Source organism: Bubalus kerabau, chromosome 4 (genome assembly GCF_029407905.1).
Source record: "Bubalus kerabau isolate K-KA32 ecotype Philippines breed swamp buffalo chromosome 4, PCC_UOA_SB_1v2, whole genome shotgun sequence".
Lineage (NCBI taxonomy): Eukaryota > Metazoa > Chordata > Mammalia > Artiodactyla > Bovidae > Bubalus > Bubalus kerabau.
Genome location: NC_073627.1, coordinates 16,030,723 through 16,049,625, shown reverse-complemented (window position 1 = coordinate 16,049,625; position 18,903 = coordinate 16,030,723). Strand labels below are relative to the sequence as shown.

At 57.9% G+C, this 18,903-nt stretch overlaps 1 protein-coding gene and 1 non-coding gene across 2 annotated transcripts in view; both read right to left on the bottom strand.

The window, feature by feature from the left end:
* Positions 1-921: 921 nt before the first annotated feature.
* The window catches only part of SCN4A (sodium voltage-gated channel alpha subunit 4), a 52,552-nt gene continuing 34,570 nt past the window's right edge, over positions 922-18,903 (bottom strand). The window contains exons 15-25 of the mRNA XM_055575528.1: positions 12,636-13,124; positions 10,886-11,018; positions 10,076-10,230; positions 9,385-9,558; positions 9,161-9,283; positions 7,437-7,715; positions 7,097-7,150; positions 6,757-6,894; positions 6,131-6,235; positions 5,242-5,512; positions 922-4,194 (exon numbers count right to left, since the gene is read on the bottom strand). Of these exons, the coding sequence (XP_055431503.1) occupies positions 2,969-4,194; positions 5,242-5,512; positions 6,131-6,235; positions 6,757-6,894; positions 7,097-7,150; positions 7,437-7,715; positions 9,161-9,283; positions 9,385-9,558; positions 10,076-10,230; positions 10,886-11,018; positions 12,636-13,124 (3,147 nt within the window). The 3' untranslated portion in view covers positions 922-2,968. The remainder of the gene's footprint in view (positions 4,195-5,241; positions 5,513-6,130; positions 6,236-6,756; positions 6,895-7,096; positions 7,151-7,436; positions 7,716-9,160; positions 9,284-9,384; positions 9,559-10,075; positions 10,231-10,885; positions 11,019-12,635; positions 13,125-18,903) is intronic.
* On the bottom strand, positions 4,872-4,944 carry TRNAR-CCU (transfer RNA arginine (anticodon CCU)). The gene has a single exon. It is a non-coding gene; the product is annotated as a tRNA-Arg (tRNA).

The following is an 18,903-nucleotide window of genomic DNA, read 5'->3' as shown; positions in this document are numbered from 1 at the left end:
ACCCAGGATTTTACCTTTTTCTTTCACCATTCAAGGCTCAGGGGCAACATAGTTCGGGGCACTCTCAAGCTCTCCTGTTCTTGAGGACAGAGAGAGCCCCAACCGAGGTTTGGAGAAACTTAAAGTAAAAAGTGAGAAGGAGCCTTCCCCACCTCTGAGAAGGGGTTCAGCACCCCCGTGCGGACTCAGAGAACCCTGCTGGCACCCCACCCCCGCAGGCAAAGACACCCACAGGGTGGGAAGGGGCTCAAGGACACGGCTGAGGGAAGTTGGGGTGGCCTGTGGGTGCCCCTCCCCAGCCGCCAGGGGAGCCATGTAACCTCAGGACTCAGGAAAAGGGGAGAGGGGATACAGAATCTTGAAAGGGACTAAATATTTACTAGTTTAGAGGAATACAGCCCTGGCTGTCGGAAAGCAAAATTAAATCTAAACTTATATTTCACTCACTGGGATTGTGGCCTGAGCTCACCACATATTTCTCTTTGTCATAGGTCCATGGGATGCTGGGTCCTCTGGGGTCAGAGGCAGCATCCTAGGGGGGATTGGGCCTCAGGAAAGGGAAGGGCCACACCGTGGACCCACAGGCCATGGGTGAGGCAGAAAAGTGATGGGGGCTTCCAGAGAGGAGGGTCTGGGCACACAGGTCCCAACGCCTATTTCCCGGGTACTATTGCGGGCAGGGAGGGGCAGTGTGGGTGCTGCCTGTTAGTGGGGCGGGCAGGGGTGAGGGAACGACTCCTGACCTCATCTGGCTTCTTGAGGAGGCTGGGTTCCAGCCAGACTGAGCCAGAGGAGGGAGCTGGGGCCCTCTTTATCCTGCCCTCCCCAATTCCTGGTAGCTCCCCAAGGCTTCTCCACTTGTTTCCAATCCCCCTAGCCCTTCTTGTCACCCTCAGCTCCCGTCCACGTCCGCACACAGAGGCACAGAAGGAAAAAGTGTACTCGTCCGAGGCACCGGGAGGTTTATTATAAGAACTGTACAAAGGAGCCTTCTGCTGGCCTGGCTTGGGCCTGTTCCCACCCGGACGAGGTGCAATGGCTGTGGGTCTGCAGGGGAGGAGGCCTGGACCCTATTCAGCCACGCTGGCTCTGTACCCGGCCCAGTGGAGAGAGTTCAGTCCAACAGAGGCTGAGGCTCTGGGGCCACACTCATCCGGCCCCAAGGAGGAGGAAGGAAAGGACATGGGCAGGGTGCTGGTCAGAGAAGAGGCTGACCCCTGGAGGAACTTCTGAAGAAAGAGCCGGAACTGCTGCAGGAAGAGATGGAAGAAGCAGGGGCCTCCTTCCAGAGAGGACCCAGGCGGGGCCGGGGAGCGGGGCTGGACAGTGGGTGTGAGAAAGAGAAGCAGAGAAGGCAGAAGGGTGCCCTCATGGCCATGAAAGAAAGAAATGCCTGGGCAGAGCGGGCAGACAGAAAGGAAAGCTCCGGCCTGTGGGCGTGCACACAAGCAAACACACACACACATGTTGTTTGGAGGTTTTGCTGCTTCCTGAGTTTTAATCAAACTGTTCACGAGAAACAAGAAGAAAAAGAAGAGGAACTAAGTGCAGCGGGGGTGGGGTGGGGGGGCTCAGTGTGCAAATCTTACCATGTGTGTTCACACTCACATACACACTCACAGCACAGGACACTTCCACAGACTGGCCGACAGAGAAGACACACGCATACCCACTGGTTAGGCACTCCAGGGCACGCTGACACACACAGATATACACATAGACAGATGCATATGCAGGTTCTATGGGACACAGTGGTTCACAGACGCACACACACACACACACAGGTGAGTAAATCCAGTGACCCCGAGCTGGCGTCTCACCCCCTCCTCCAAGCTCGGCCTCTGTCTATTCACCGGAGCCCAGATCGGTGGTGCCAACAGAAGCACCGCACAGCTTCCAGTGGCTGGAAGTTGGACGCTTGGGCCTGAGCCGGGTGAGCAGTTCCCACCTCAGCATTGAAACCTCGAATGTGAGCTCAGCTAGAACATTCTTAGGACCACTTTGAAGAGGGGGGGAAGGATGACGCAAGAGGAAGAGAAGGGTGTGGCGGGGGGTGAGGAGGGGACCCTGGGGCTGGGGAGGCTGCCAGGAGCCCAAGTGGTGCTGATGGAGGAGGAAGACGGGAATCTTCTTCCCAAGCCCCAGGGTCCCCGACCCCACCCAAGATCTGGGTGCTCAATCCAAGGAAGCCCCCAGTGTAGTGATACACTGGTGGGATCCAACCCCTGCTACCCACCCCATCATGCTTTCTAGAAAAAGATAATTCCCAAGGGGAATCTTCCCTTCTGCTCTTCTCCCAGGGGCCAGCCAGGGAGCCGGAGGGTCTGGGCAATGGATGAATCGGGAAAGGATTCAGGGGCCACAACCCAGCCCAATGTCTCAGCATCCAGTAGCCTCCCCCCCACCCACCCACCACCGGGTATGTGGAGCCATTTCTGAACCAGGGATGTTTTCCTTCTCCTCAGAATTCCTGAGCAGACAGGGTGAGCCGCATCCCAGAGGCCGGACAGGGTGGCAGGCCCTGGGCTCAGGTGTCTGCTCCCATTGAGGTTAAGACTTCCTTGTCCCAGAGGGAGCTGGAGGCCTGAGCCACTGTCTGCAGAGAGGTCAGTACCCCTTAAGACTCTGGGGGCAGGAGGGCAGCCAACCCCTCCATCACAGGCCGGCTCCTCTCAAGTGGGGAGCAGAGACTCTGATGTTCTGACCTCCCCCGGGGCTGTGAGGAGGGCAGCAGGGCCCACGAGGAGGTGAGAGCAACTTGAACGTAAATATCGCGGAGGCAGTGGCCTCAGCCCAGAGTGGAGACTTCAGATACAATTCCCCCCTTCCATGGCCTGGGTGACAGCCCAGCATGGACAAAGCCTGTCCCCAGCAGGGAGCTGGGTCAGTCCTGGATGCACAGCCCTAGCTCCCTCAGTGGCAGGCACCAAGGGGGTGCTTCGGGGCTGTGCCACCTCACCACCACTTGCTAGACGAGAGACTCTTTGACCCCTGGGCGCACCATCTGCCCCAGAGGCGGGGCGGGAGGGAGGGGTGCGTTGGAGGGGCTGATGGGCCTGAGCCCCATGGCAGGTCCGGGGTCCCCCGTGGAGCCCCTCTCCTCCTCTTTGCTCGGCACACCGCTGTTCCCGTTGTTGGGGCCGTACATCTTGCTCATGGTGTCGGCGATCAGCCCCTCCTTCTCGGGGGCCCCTTCCCCACCGCCGTCATGGTTGTGGCGGTACATGTAGGAGGCCTGCTTCACGGAGCGCTGCAGGAGATGCCGGCGGTAGGCCCTCTGGATCTTGATGGCGCACACTTCTTCGTGCTTCCTCTTGAGGGTGGTGGTGATGGGCTCATAGGAGACCTTGGAGGGGTTGGCAGCCATGAACTTCTCCTCCATGGTCTCCTTGAGGGCGTCCATCTCCCCGGAGTCGCCCAGGACCTCTTTGGTCAGGGCAAAGAGGATGTCCAGGCAGTGGATCTTGTCCCCCGGCACCATGGGCAGGTCCAGTGTGATGAGCTTGATCTTGTTGGGCTTGGCGATCCTCAGCGGCTCCTGCAGGGTATCCACGAAGTCGGAGAGGCGGCTGTAGTCGATGAACTGCGTGGCGTCGGGGTCGAACTTCTCCCATGTCTCGTAGAACATCTCGAAGTCATCCTCCCCAAGAGGCTCGCTGCTCTCCTCCGTGGCCACGTTGAAGTTCTCCAGGATGATGGCGATGTACATGTTGACCACGATGAGGAAGGAAATGATGATGTAGCTGCAGAAGAAGCAGATGCCGATGGAGGGGTTGCCGCAGTCGCCCCGAATGCTGGTGCCTGGGTTCTCCAGGTTGGGGTCACAGTCGGGGGGCCCGCTGTTGAGGATGGGGTTGAGGAGCCCATCCCAGCCGGCCGACGTGGTGATCTCAAAGAGGCAGATGATGCTATTGCCAAAGGTCTCGAAGTTAAACATGTCATCAATGCCCGACTCCTTCTTGACATAGGCGAAGTTGGACATGCCGAAGATGGAGTAGATGAACATGACCAGGAAGAGGAGGAGGCCAATGTTGAAGAGGGCGGGCAGTGACATCATGAGCGCAAAGAGCAGCGTCCGGATGCCCTTGGCCCCGCGGATCAGCCGCAGGACCCGCCCGATCCTCGCCAGGCGGATCACACGGAACAGCGTGGGTGACACGAAGTATTTCTGGATCAGGTCTGAGAGCGCCAGGCCTGCAAGGGAGGAAGCCTCGAGGAAGCACTGCTGCCCTGGGGGTGGGCGGCAGGGTCGGGGAGCAGGGGGAAGGCGCAGCTCCTTGGGGCATGGAGTGCTAGGCTCGTCTACCCCAGGAAGGAGCAGTAGAAATTCATCGCTCAGTGCACAGCCTGAGTGCCCTGACCCATTAGACTCTCCCAGGGCTCTTGGGGTCCTGGGCTCCATCTCTGCCCTGATGCAGCCCGGTGGAGGTGGGATGTGCCAAAGTGGATGGGGGGGGGTGGGTAAGGCCCATTGCCAAGGCTGTTCACAGATGCCATGGATGAGAGTGAGGGGGAGAACAGCTCTGGGTGTGTGATGATGGGCATGTTGCCTACCTGGTTTGTGACTCAGTTTCCTCATCTGTAAGATGGAGGTGACAACAGTCCCAGTCTCAGGACATTTGTTAGGAACAGTTACTAATCACACAGCTAATACTGTGAAGTGCATGGCCTAGTTCAGGCAAACTGTAAGTGATGGATAAATGACAGCTAGTTACTGTCATAATTACACACACCTCTCCTGTGCGTAAGGCTGCTAGATCCATCTTCTTTTTTTAAAGTTTCTTTATTTGGCTGTGATGGGTCTTCGTTGCAATATGTGGGATCTTTAGTTGTGGTATGTGGGATCTTTAGTTGTGGCATGCGGGATCTAGTTCCCTGACCAGGGATCGAACCTGGGGCCCCTGCATCAGGAGTGCAGAGTCTTAGCCACAGGGCCACCAGGGAAGTCCTGGAACCATCTTCTTATGTCTTTCCCAAAGCACATTGGGACCTGAACGTGCATCTTCGGGTCAGGTGAATGCTTCTGGAGCTGTACTCGTGTGTGCACAGGTAATAGGCTGCCTGGGAACCCACCATCTGTGCTTCTGTGCATTTAGTGCAGACACCGGGTGCAAATGCATGTGTGTGTGTGTCTGTGTGTGTGTAAAAGCATACCAAGTGCATGAGCAGGTGCGCGTGTGGACACGAGGAGGGGGACCCCGGGCCTTCCCGAACAACTCAGCCCAGCCTGGCCCTGCTCACCCACAATGGACAGGATGACGACCACGAAGTCGAAGATATTCCAGCCGACGGTGAAGTAGTACTGGCGCAGGGCCAGCATCTTGAGCACACACTCGCCCGTGAAGATGATGATGAAGACCATGTTGATGTTGTACAGGATGTCCACCTTGAGCTGGCTCTGGTCGTCCGTCTCCACCATCATGGTGACCATGTTGAGGCAAATGAGGATCATGATGGTGATATCGAACGCCTGCTGGGTCACCAGGTCGTACACCATGCCCTGGACCTTGTTCTGCAGCAGGGGTGGTGGTGCGGGCAGCGGTCAGAGCAGGACGTGCACCGGCAGGAGAGGCGAGAGGACAGGACACAAGAGTGGGGGGGTGGGGAGGTGAGAGAGAGAGAACGAAGGCGTCAGGGCTGGGGCCGCAGGAGGCGGGGGGACCCGTGGAGACGGGCCACTCTGTGGGGTCTGTGGGCCTCCTTCCTCTCTCTGGAAACTTCTTCCTGAATTAAGGGCCCTCAGCAACCCCTCCTCCTTCTCCCGAAGTGGCTGCTCACTGGGGGAGCTGTCTGGACATCCTCTTCCTCCCCTCTCCAGGGGCCCTTGCCCCCAGAGGCCACCAGCTAAGGAGCTGAATGGACGCTGGGGGCGCTGGGCAGGGTTAGGCAAGGGGTAAATCAGTGACTGGAGTTTATCAGGCTGCTGCTTGCTTGTACATGAAGTGTGGCGTTATGGAGAGGTGCCCCTCCCAGCAGGTGGGCACAACCTTCCTGCAGGGGGCCCCAGCCTCACACCAGGGACACAGCCTGGTGGGCAGAGAGCAGGTTGCCTTTTGCACCCCCCGCACAGGGCCCCCTTGGGCAGGTGCCTCATATGGGCTGTAGCGGGAGGGGCCCAGAGGGCTGGTACCTGGGGCCGGGGAATTGGCTTCTGAGGCTTCTTGGAGCCAAGCTTCTTCATGGCATTATAGTATTTCTTCTGTTCCTCTGTCATGAAGATGTCTTTCCCTCCAAAGTACAATGGGATGGGGCCCATAAGGTTGGAGAGTCCCCCTTCTCAGCTTCCAGGACTTCCCTACCTCAAACATCTGTGTAAAACCCTCCCCCATCCCAGCAGGGGGGCCTGGTGGGAAGAGGGAAGGAGACCTGCTTAGAGGGCCAGAGATGAGGGTTGAAGGAGGCAGGGAAGGGGGACGGAAGGGTCCAGAGAAAGGGGGGGCGGGTGACAGACAGAGGGAAGGGGCCAGCGCAGCCCTCACGGCCCACTTTGGGCCACCTTCCATCAGTATTTCACTGGGTCCTCAGAATGAGCCAGCAAAGGAGGCAGCATGAGCCTCATTTTGTACAGAAGGAAACCAAGGTTCACATTGGCCCCGTCACTAGTTCAAGGTCACCTGGTGGGATCAGAACCCAGGCTCTGCCTCGATCGGATGCTTAGTGTTTGTGAACATACGAAAGGAGGAGTGGACAAAGCGGGTGTGAGGAGGGAGCCCAGCGCGGGGAGGACCCGGGGGGGAAGGCGGGCTAGATACTCATCTTCTTCTTCTGCTGGTTGAAGTTGTCGATGATGACGCCAATGAAGAGGTTGAGGGTGAAGAAGGAGCCGAAGATGATGAAGATGACGAAATAGAGGTACATGTAGAGGTTCACCTCATACTGCGGCTGCTCTTCCTTCTGCAGCGGTCACAGGACAGGGGCGGGTATGCGGGGTGGGCTGGGGGCACACGCTGCCTGCTCCCTGTCCTGCTGTGGGCCCACCCACCCCTGTAGGCAGTGGGGTCTCGGGGGCTCCCGAGGAGGCGGCGTGGGGTGGGGATGGATCTGAGTCCTCTCCCCTGGCTCACTCACCAGCCACATTTCGGGGACCCCCACTCACCTCCCGGGAGTCCACGGCAGCATACATGATGTCCATCCAGCCCTTGAAGGTGGCCTGCGAGAGTGTGGTTGGGTGTGAGGGGAGGGGCTGCTAGCTGCTTCCACCATCCATGAGTTTCCCTCCCTGCCCACCCCAGAAGCTGCCTGCTCTGAGTCCCACTGGGCAGGCATCAAATACAGACCATCAAAATACAGACAGGTATGGACACGACCTCTGGGTCCTCCAGCCCTGGAGGCGGGTGGGAGGTTCCCTAACGAGGAGTGGCCATGGGCTCAGTCCCAGTGAGATTCCAGGGGCGTCTCCACCCCTGCCTCATGCAGGGGCCGCACGTCACACTCACCACCTGTAGGAGCGAGAGGTAGCCGAGACCCACGTTGTCGTAGTTGACCTTGACGTTGAGCCAGCGGACCTGGCCCGTGTGCATCAGGCTCTCGCATTCGGACTTGTTGTTGACCTCGGTGATGTCGAATCTCTCGGAGGTGGTGGTGTTGATGCAGTAGTAGAACTTGCCGGCAAATAGGTTGACGCCCATGATGCTGAAGATGAGCCAGAAGATGAGGCAGACGAGTAGCACGTTCATGATGGAGGGGATGGCTCCCAGGAGGGCATTCACCACCACCTGGGGGGCCGGGGGTGGGGAGGAGGGAGTCACTGCCAGATCCTCTCCTAGGCAGCAGGGTAGGGGGCATCACCCAGTCTCCTCTGGGAGAGGACTCCCCACCCACACCAACCAAGGGACCAGGCAGGGAAGGCTTCCTGGAGGAGGGCTGATCTGAATGAACCCAGGCCTGCAGGAGAAGTCTACTGGGCTTTTTGTGGGGGTAGGGGATGGTGGGAACAGGGAGCAGGGGTAGGGGGTTGCCGGCCTGCTGGCTGAAGAGGGCTCTCTGCTTCGCTGGAGCCAACAGCCCAGGGTGGGGAGCTGGGCTTCTTTGGAAGCAGCCCGGCCACGGGTCACCAGGCAGGAGACAAACACTCTTTCCTCGGCCCCCATAGGAAACTCAGTCCCCGTGACCTGGCCCCCCGGCTCATCTGCTCACAGGATTAGAGACAAAGACCCAGAAAAGAACGGAGCCTTTGAAGCAGCAGGCACCTTGGGGACTGGAGCTCTGGGCCCAGCCAGCCCTGGCCACACAGGCCAACCTCATTGTTTCCGGCTGAGCTGAATCTGAGAATTAATCTGTTTTCAAGGAGAAGTGGTTTCATGACCTCCAGACAAAGTGAGTGGTGTAAGCCCGGTGATGCCCAGGGCAATTCTATTCCTGGCTGGGGCATCAACCAGGTGTGCGGCCATGGCCAGGTCATTTTCCCCCAGTGGGGAGGGATCCCTGGCTGGGCCGGGCTCTTGTATGGGAGACCCCAGGCTGAGTGCCCTGCTGATCTGCAACCATCTGCTTCATGGAAGTCTGTCCCCCCCAGAGTAGGCCTTGCTCTTAACAGAACCCCTACTTCCAGCCTTGGCCGGGGAAGTCCCCTTGGTCTTGCCCGAACCCTGTATTTACCTGTCACTTCCGCCCTCAGGGGCCTGAGGGAAGGATGGGCAGGCTCGGAGCCCTGGGGGGCCCCAGTCTGAGGCTGGGGAGAGTCACCTATAAACCCACAGACCTTTCCTTCCTCTCCTGCCTGGGTGCCCTCAGGCCCCTCCTGGGAGTGGCTGCAGCCTCTGCTGCCCCCTAGTGGTGGCAGAGAGGAGTGAAGGAGGGGGCTGCGGGCAGGAACGGGCACCTGGGCTGGTGTGTGGGGGTGCCTTTTGTCGTTGTTGTTGTCGCTCAGTCACTCAGTCGTGTCCGACTCTTTGCGACCTCATGCACGGTAGCCCGCCAGGCTCGTCTGTCCTCCGCCACCTCCCGGAGTTTGCTCAAATTCATGTCCATTGAGTCAGTGATGCTATCTAACCATCTCATCCTCTGCCACCTGCTTCTCCTTTTGCCGTCAGTTGCCTGGGGCCCCCCCAAACCTGGACTCCTGGTGGTGGCCAGAGTACACACACGCCCTCAGCCCCCTTCCAAGCTGTGGCTGCTCCCCCAATCCTTAGCCCTACTCACAGTCCCCCTCGACACCCACCCTCATGCCCTCGAATCGAGACAGTGCCCTCAGGGGGCGCAGGGCCCGCAGCGTCCGCAGGGATTTGATGGGTCCCAGCTCCGAGTAGCCCAGCCAGTTGGCCACCAGGCTGATGATGGAGACCTGCAAACGGGAGGGCGGGTGGTCAGGGAGCGCGGGGCCTTGGCCCCAGTGAGGGCCTCCGGAGCTGGCGGCGGGGCCGGGCGGGAGTGAGGCGGACTCACGTCCACGATGAGGAAGTCGAGCCAGCACCAGGCATTGGTGAAGTACACCTTGAAGCCGTAGGCCACCCACTTGAGTAGCATCTCCAGGATGAAGACGTAGGTGAAGACCTTGTCAGCGTACTCCAGGATGGTGCGGATGACTCGCCGCTGCTCAATGTGGATGTCCTCGAAGGCCTGGGGGCACCAGCAGGTGGGTGGCCAGGGCCCGGAGGCTGGGGCAGCAGCCACGTCCCTACAGCTGCGGGTTCCCAGGGGTCTGGCACTGGGGTTAGATGCGGGGGCAGACTCCCCGCGCCCATCGTGGGGGTGAGCGGGGGAGTTCCTGGTGGGGGGAAGCCCCTCAGCTCCCCTTCCCCAGACCTAATGATAGGAATGTTCACTAACCTGCAGGGGGGTTTGCTGTGACACAGGCTGGCCCCCCCACCCCATATTCCCTTCCCACCTGCTCCCTGGTCGGGACTTGTCAGCCAGGGAGGCATATAGGGTCAGAGCCCATCTGCCTCTTGGTGAAAATGAGCAGTCTGCCACACACCCTGGAAGCACTGGTGAGTTCTTCAGGGCTCTCTCTCTGGGTTCGGGCCTGTCCAGCAAGTGTCCCTCCCATGGTGCAGAAAGGAGGGAGCCCTGAGACAGCCTGCTTCCGGCCTGGCCCCTGCCCCTGCCCATGCCCGGCCCTCAGGGCGGCGCCTACCAAGGCCCCACTGCTGAGCAGGATCATGAAGACAATGAAGGTCTCAAACCAGTTGTGCTCGACGATCTTGAAGCAGGCCCTGCGGAGGGTCCACCACTTCTTCCCTCGACCCTGGGAGATGTCCACGTAGAGGAAGGGAAAGCGCTGCACGCAGGCTGGGGAGGGAGGGCGGCAGGGGCACCCGTCACGGTCAGCCCATTTCCCCCCCTCCCCTTCCCAGGATATGCCCCCTCCCCCCCTCCCCACCCTGACTGCATGCAGAGACACGCCGGAGAACAGGGGTGCGGGCCACCCACGCAGGTTCCACGGCTTTCAGCTGTCCCCATCCTCCCCCATGTCCCCCAGGCAGCCTCCACTCTGCACAACCCAAACTCTCTGGGCAAAGAATGTTCCGGAAGGGCCAGGCAGGCCTCTTTCTGGAAGACGAAGCTGAGAAGGACAGCCTTAGAGAAGCCAGTGCTGAGCGCCTGCTTCGTGCCGGCCATACTCAGGGCTCTATGGGGATTCTGTGCAGTAGCCTGTGGGCTGCTGGGACTGGCACCCACGGCACACACGGCAGGGGGCAGAGGGGGCAGGGGCTCAGAAGCATCTGCTCTGACACCCCTTCCTGGGGTCGCATTCTCCCGGGTGCGGAAGGGCAGGGCACCATCGGAGGAAGAAGGCCCTGCCGCTTTTGGTGACTCCTCTGTCCCCAAGCCGTCCCCAAGGAGACGGTGAGCTGAGGCTGAGGCTCTCCTCGGGCCCTAGCCTGGCCTGCCCCTTCCGGGGTCTTCTGGGCTGGGGGAGGCACCCCGGCGGGCTGGCCCTCACCCTCGGTGAAGCACTCCTCAGGCTGCTCCCCCTCAGGGCTCTCCTCGGCCTGTTCCTCGGGGTCGTCCTCGGGGGGCTTGTAGTCAGCAGTGCTGCAGACGGAGGAGTTCCCATCCAGGGGCTGCAGCGGCTTCTGCGGAGGCCACAGGGTCACGTGGGGCAGAGGGGGTCCAGATGGGAGCCCCGAGGGGAGGGCCCAGAAGGGAGAAGGGGAAGCGGGGTTGGGGGGTGGAGCAGACTCATTCATTCACAGACTCATTCATTCATTCAGCCCTGGATTGTGGAGCCAGCTCTGGGCTCTGTGCAGAAGGACCCAGGCCTTGGCCCTATCCTCAGGGCACTTGGATTTGAAGAGGCTCAGAGATGCTGGCTAGAAGGGAAGGGGTCAGGATGGAGCAAGGTCCGAGCCCCCTTATGCTCTGTTCAGCTGAGGAATCCAGGAAGGATGGGGGAATTCAGAAAGAGTGGGGGTGGGGGGCTGGTACTCCAGCCTGGCCAGACCTCCCTCACCTCCTCCTGGCCCAGCCTCCACTCCTCAAGGGGCCCCCTTTATGGCTGGGGTGAGGCCCCTGAAAAGGAAAATGGAGAGGGTCATGGGATAGTGGCAGGGGGCAGCTGTCAGAATGGTGGCCAGAAAGGGAGGGCCTGGTGCCCAGTTGACAGAAAGGGAAACTGAGGCACGGGGCATTAGGTCGGGCAGGATGCCCACTGAGCCACTGGCCCTGCCTGTGCCCCCCACTTCTCACCGCCCCTCGGGAGCTGTGCCTGCCCCCTTCAGAGTCCCCAGCGCCTTGGCCCGGCTGCTGTCCAGCCCTTCTCCACCCCCACTCCTCATACCGAGGTTGGTGCCACGTTTCCAGGGGTATTTATAGCTTGGCAGGCGCTCGGCTCCCTGGTAACTTAGTATGCCACGTATTTGGGGGGAATAAGGAGTCAAGAGCTTTCAGGGCAAAGTTTATTCAGGCTCTGGTGCCTGCTGGGCCCACGCTGCCAGGGTGGGGGTGGTCAGGGGGCCCTGCCCTAGCTTATGTGCTGATCCTTCCCCTGATGGAGCTGGAGGGTGGGTGAGGGGCTCAGCCTGAGCTTCTGGGGGCAACCACCAGGGCCTCCCCAACCCTCACAGGGGAGGGGCAGGGGCAGGGGGTGGGCATCAGGGCTCCAGCTGAGGCTGGGGCCCAGCTCTCCAGTTCTTCAGCTCCACCCCACTGGATCCCTGACCCCCCCTCCTCAGTGTCTCCAGCCCAGACCTGGCACTCTGGCCCATGCTGGGAAGTTGGGACCGGGTCCCCACCACCACCAGGGGGCGTCTACACAGAAATAGACAATAATAGCAAGAACTTGGTAGGGGCTTCTTAACCCCAGGGCAGGGTTAAGAGAGGCCCCTTGGGTTCCAGCCCTGGATTCAGGCTTCTCAGGTGAGAATATGCTATCTCACAGCGCCACCTGCTGGTGAGAGGGGACCCAGGAGGAGCTGCAGGGCAGGAGTGCAGGGAAAGGCCTGGGGTGTTCAGACAAGTGGAGTGGGTCATAATAATGGTATTTATATGTCACCATTCACAGAGATGCTCTGCACACAGCATCTCATCTAATGCTCACATTAACACCACAAGGTAGGTACCATTACCCCACCTTACAGATGGAGAAACTGAGGCTTGGAGAGGCTTTGTGCCATGTTCAAGGTCATACACAAATGTAGAGTCATCTCTGTCTGACTCCTGAGCCCTGAATCTGGACCTTGCTACGGGCTTACCTTGACATCCTCAGGCTCAGAGAAGGTGTCAGTTTCCTCCTCTGTGGGCATCTCCAGGTCAGACTCCTCGGAGGCGATGGGCACGTGGATGGTCAGGTAGGGGTTGTTGATGAAGTTGAGGTGGTCCAACTCGATGCTGGGGGGAGGACCGTCAGCCAGGCCCATGTGGTTCAGGATGTGGTTGTCCTTCTTGAGGTCCTTGCCATCCTCCTCGGGCGGAGGCTCCTTCTTCTCATCCTCGGGGGCACTTTCTGGAGCCTCGCCAGCCTCCCCAGCCTCGCCGATGCTTCCAAGGCTGAGCATGATAACCTTGGGGCTCAGGACCTTGCCATGCAGCAGCCCCACGAGGAAGGCTTTGGCGAAGCCGATGCCCCACGTGATGCGAGCGATGGCAATCTGCAGGTTGTTCATCTCGCCATCCTCGTCCGAGGCCGCCAGGCTGTCGGCACTGAAGGAGCTGAGCAGCAGGGCCAAGAACAGGTTCAAGACCTGGAGAGCAGGAGGTGAGTGGGAGCCTGAGCTTAGCTGCAGGGCCCCGAGGGTGCCACCTTCAGTCCACATGAGGGTCCTCGGGCCTCCAAGTCAGACCTACCACTTGGTGGGCATTAAAGAGGGGCATCATCTAAGAGAGGGCTTCCCTGGTAGCTCAGATGGTAAAGAATCTGCCTGCAATGCAGTAGACCTGGGTTTGATCCCTGGGTTGGGAAGATTCCCTGGAGAAGGGAATGGCTACCCACTCCAGTATTCTTGTCTGGAGAATTCCACGGACAGAGGAGCAGTGGGCTTCAGTCCTTGGGGTTGCAAATGGTTGGACACGACTGAGTGACTAAACATCAGCAGCAGCACCTAACAGAACCCTCAAAACTGCTCTTGGAGCTGAGAAGTGCTACAGTCATGCCCACTTTACAGATAAGGAAACTGAGGCTTGGGCACAAGAGGACTCTGCTGACCAAGGTGGAGGCAGGGTTTGAGGAGGCCCACTGGGGGACAGGGACTCTTCCACGACTCTGTCCTCCACTTCCACTGCTAGAGGATGCAGATCAAAAACTAGGTCTCCCGTCTCCAAGCTTCGAGGACTCATTGGGAGCCTGACTATTTTGAGCCTTCTCTTGTCTTGTAAGTGGGACTTCTAATAGTCCATGGGCTCCTGGTACGTGCTCCTGTGTCCTCAGTCGTGTCTGACTCTTTTCAACCCCATGGACTGTAGCCAGCACGATTCTTCTGGCCGTGGGATTCTCCAGGCAAGAATGCTGGACTGGATTGGGTTGCCATTTCCTCCTCCAGGAGATCTTCCTGACCCAGGGATCGAACCCATGTCTCCTGCGTCTCCTACATTGACATGTGGATTCTTTACCACTAGTGCCCCCTGGAGCTCACAGGACTCAGACATGCATCCCCGGTTGCTGTGGAAGGACGTCTGATCTACCTCGGCTCACTCCCTTTCTTTCCCCCGGGGTTCCCTGCTCTGCTGGCACTCTTCTCTTATCCTCACTGAAAGGGATGTAAGAGGCTACTGGTCTACCTCCCTCGGCTTTATTTTTTTTGGTGGATATTTACTGAGCCTCTCCTACTGTGTGCAGGAATGACTGGCCTCAGTTTGCTCCCAGCCTAGAGACAGACATTTGATCAGACGATTACAATGCAGTGGGTTTGCACAAAGTAGAGACTGGGGTTCACAGGCTTTGAAACCATGCTGCTTGGCCTTGAACCCCAAGTGATGAGCTGTGTGTCCAGAGGCAAGTCCTATCGCTGCCCCGTGCCTCGGTTTCCTTATCTGTACAATGGCGATGATTCCAGTACCTACCTCCTCACGTTGTTGTTGTGAGGACTGAAAGGCCGATACAACTAGAGCGCACAGTAGGCACTCAAAACGTGTGGGCTGTTATGTGTGCAGTAATAGAAGGTTCTACACGGTAGTGGCAGGAGTGCAATGAACTCTGAGGCCAGCTCTGCCTTTTATGAATGAGGAGCCTGAGTTCTCCCAGAGAGGTGGAGTGACTTGCCTAAGGACACACAGCACATCCAGAACCAGAATCCAGGTTTCCTGTCATTGCACAACTTTGTGTGTGTGTGTGCTCAGTCATACCCAACTCTTTGCGACCCCGTGGACTGTAGCCCGCCAGGCTCCTTTATCCATGGGATTGGCCGTGCAAAAATACTGGCGTGGGCTGCCATTTCCTACTCCAGGGGATATTCCTGACCTAGAGATCAAACCCAAGTCTCTGGCATCTCCTGCATTGGCAGGTGGGTTCTTTACCACTGATGCTACCTGGAAAGCCTGGCACAACTTTGGAGGGCATCATTTATTTAGACTACAGTGTGAAAGGCCACCCCAGAAGCTGTGCAGCGCAGTGGCTCCGTCTTCCATCAACCCACCTCCCAGGACAGAGGAGGACGGTGCAGCCTGACTGAGGAGGGGGAGGTCCTGGCTCCTGTCAACCAGAGGCAGATCTTACTCTGGGGGCCTCAGGGTGGGGCTGAGTGTGCGACTGTACATGAAAGAAGTAGGGTCAACTGCACTACGCTGTTTTCTATCGGATTTGAGTATCCCCAGATTTGGGTATCTGCAAGGGGTCTTGAGGGCTTAGGGAAGCCCCCAAGACGAAAAAGAATCTGCCTGCAATGCAGGAGACCCAGGTTCGATCCCTGAGTTGGGAAGATCTCCTGGAGAAGGGAATGGCTACCCACCCCAGTATTCTTGCCTGGAGAATTCCATGGACAGAGGAGCCTGGTGGGCTACAGTCCAGGGGGTCAACACGACTGAGCAACTAACACACAGGGGGTTTTGGAACCAATTCCCTGAGTGACCAGGGGAGGACCGTACATGTGAATCTGTCTGGCTTTCACCAGTGTCCTCTAAGGTCTTTTTGTCATTGTCTTAACTATCATGTTGACGTATCTTTAAAATAATTATAGGCAGGGAGGTTCGAGAGGGAGGGGATATAGGTATAATTAAAGCTGATTCACATTGTCATATGGAAGAAACCAATGCAATATTGTAAAGCAATTATCCTCCAATTAAAAATAAATAAATATGAACTGGAGCAGAAAAATTAAAAAAATATATATATGTATCTATTATGTATTGTTCATCTTCTCTCTCTGGGGCAATGTGCTGGGGGATTCGCTCCATCACCATGCCTTTTGGCTACTGTCCTGCCTTTGCCCCCCACCACAATGTACTGGTCTGTCTTTCCCTCTCTGGGGGGAGGTGTCCAGTTGCCAGAAACACATCTGAGATGGGAATTAGCTGCTCTCTGGGTCACCAGGGTTTGCACACGGCTCCTGCTTGGGACAGAAATAGCTGCCCCAGGCAAGGCATGGGGGGTGGGTTAAATTAGGGAATGGGGATGGACATTAGGTTCCCCAGGAGTGGGCTCCGACGGGAGGGTTCCCTATGACCTGGTCATTTCCTCTTCTTCACCCCCAAGGAAGTACCTGAGTGCCATGGACACTGGGGACCTGGGTCCCCACCCTCCCTGGCAGGGTGCCCCATGCCCTCTGGCAGACACTTGCTTCCATGAGGCCTGGGAGGGTGGTAGGCGGGGCCAGTGCCCAAGGAGCTGGCAGCGCGCCTCCCCGGGCCGCTCCGCTCCCTTTGAGCAAAGTGGGAGAGCTGCAGAGCTGGGCCTGAGAAGGATGTCAGGGTGTGTGTGTGTGTGTGTGTGTGTGTGTGTGTGTGATGGGAGGCGTGGGGGCACATACAGAGGCAGTGCCGTGCAGTGGTTCTGGATTCTGGGACCTGACTCCTTGGGTTCAAATCCTGCACAGGTTACTAAGGAAGCCCCCTGAGCCTCTGCTTTCTTGTCTATAAAATAGAGATAAGACAGCACATCCCTGGGGCCTCCCTGGTGGTCTAATGGTTAAGACTCTGAGCTCCCAGTTCAAGGGGTCTGGGTTCGATCCCTGGTCAGGGAACTAGGTCCCACATGATGCAACTAAGAGTTCCCATGCCACAGATCACGCATGCCTCAAGGAAGATGAAAGATCCTGTGTGCTGCAACTGGGGCCCAACACAGACAATTAAAGTTAAATATTATTAAATATTTTAATATGAAAAACAAAACAGAATCCAGCACACACCACATGGAGGCTGGTGAGCATTAAGAGATCAATACCCAGGGACCACTCTGGTGGCTCAGTGGAAAAGAATCCACCTCCCAGTGCAGGAGACACGGGTTCAATCCCTGATTTGGGAAGATCCCATATGCCTCAGAGGGACTAAGCCCATGCACCACAACTATTGAGCCCAGGCTCTAGAGCCCGGGAGCCGCGACTCCTGAGCCTCTGTGCCACAGCTATCGAAGCCTGAGTGTCCTACAGCCTGAGCTCTGCAACAAGAGAAGCCTCTGCAATGAGAAGCTCACACGCTGCGACGAAGAGCAGACCCTGCTCGCCATAACTAGAGAAAAGCCCTCAGAGCAATGAAGAGCCAGCAAAGCCAAAAGTAAATAAATACAATTTTTAAAAAGAGAGAGAATAATATCCGGAAATGCTCAGAATGCTGTATGAGCATGAACAGAGGTCGGTTGTCACCACTGGTACTCTGATGCTAACTCATCGTTAGTATCACTAATGATGATATTGATGCTCTTGTTGTTGAAAGTACGCAGACTCAGTTTCTAGTCCAGGCTCCGTTTCACACTTGCTGTGTGGTTCTGGGCTGTGCCTCCTGGGAGCACAGAGCCAACATTACCTGCCTCATGGGGTTGTCAGGAGCAGTAGGGATAATACACGTAAAGCCCCTGGCACAGGAACCGGCACGTGGCAGGAGCCCAGCGCCTGGCGTGTGGCGCCGGTTGGTGGCAGGTGTGGAATCTGCCACTGCTCCCTGAATGCCTGTAACTTTTCAGCTCCCCTGGCCTCGTGGGCCAAGCACTTTGCTGAGCACTTAGGTCGGTTTAATCCTTCCGACCACCAGCAGAGTAGCCACTACCCGCCTCATCCCCATTTTCCAGATGAGAAAAACTGAGGCCAGAGAGAGTGTAAATAACTTGCTCAAAGTTTCCCAGTCAGAAAATGGCGAAGTAGGGGCCTAAAATGTTTTTGAGTTTACATGTACACAGAAACCACTGCGACCCTTCTAGTCACTCCCAGGCCCCTTAAACTTGCCCTCACAAACATCTATTCAGAGCCTGCAACCCCGCCATCAGGAATCCTGTCCCAAAGTCCTGCTGAGGCATTTCCTTTACTCTCCCCGCTCCCTAAGACCCCCTTCTAGGAGCAGTCAGCCTGGGTTCTGCTGTCTGGCTGTCGGAACCCCATCCCACCGTCCCCTCCTCAGCCGTGGTGACTCCCCAGGCCGCCGGTCCGCCCCTGCCCCCAGCGGAGCTCAGCGTTATCTGAGAAGCGCTGACAGAGCAGCTCAAGGATTCCACCGGCCTTTGCGGAACGTGGGGACGTGCGTCTTCCCACCCGCTGTTGCCCGGGGTAGCATCGCCCCCACCCGGGGCAGCAGGGCACAGCTCTCCTGGCAGGGGTGACCCCGCCCCGAGGAGTAGGGTCGGCAGGGTGAGGAGAAACGCCTCCCTCCGCCCGGCTGCAGAAATTCTGGTCAGCTGGACCACGACCTCACATCCCATTTCTCCTGGACCCCTGTACCCCCTTCCCTCCTCCAGCGCCCCACCCAGAAAGTGGCAGGATGGATGCAGTTCAGGCCATCTCCACATCCTCCCAACGCCCGGGGCCTGATTCCCAGGAGCAGAGGGTGAGATGGGAGGAGAACAAAAGGGCCAGGAGTTCCTGGTACCGACCCACACTGTGCTTTCTTCCATCACGGTCAGTTCCCCCGGCCACCTCCTGAGGCAGGGGCCCCCAACCTCTGGGATATGATGCCTGATGACCTGAGGGGGAGCTGATGTAATAATAATAATAATAATAGAAATAAGGTGTTAAGTGTTAGTGGCTCAGTCGTGTCCGACTCTTTTGTGACCCCATAGACTGTAGCCCGCCAGGCTCCTCTGTCCATGGAATTCTCCAGGCAAGGATACTGGAGTGGGTAGCCATTCCCTTCTCCAGGGCATCTTCCTGACCCAGGGATAGAACCTGTGTCTCCTGCGCTGAAGGTGGGTTCATTACCATCTGAACCACCGAAATAAAATGCACAAAAACGGCAGTGTGCTTGAATCCCCCCAAACCATCCCCAACCCCACGCCAGTCCGTGGAAGAATTGTCTTCCATGAAACCAGTCCCTGGTGCCAAAAAGGTTGGGCACCGTTGCCCTGAGGAGTCTACCATTTTTCTCCCATGTGGAGTTAGAGAACCCAGC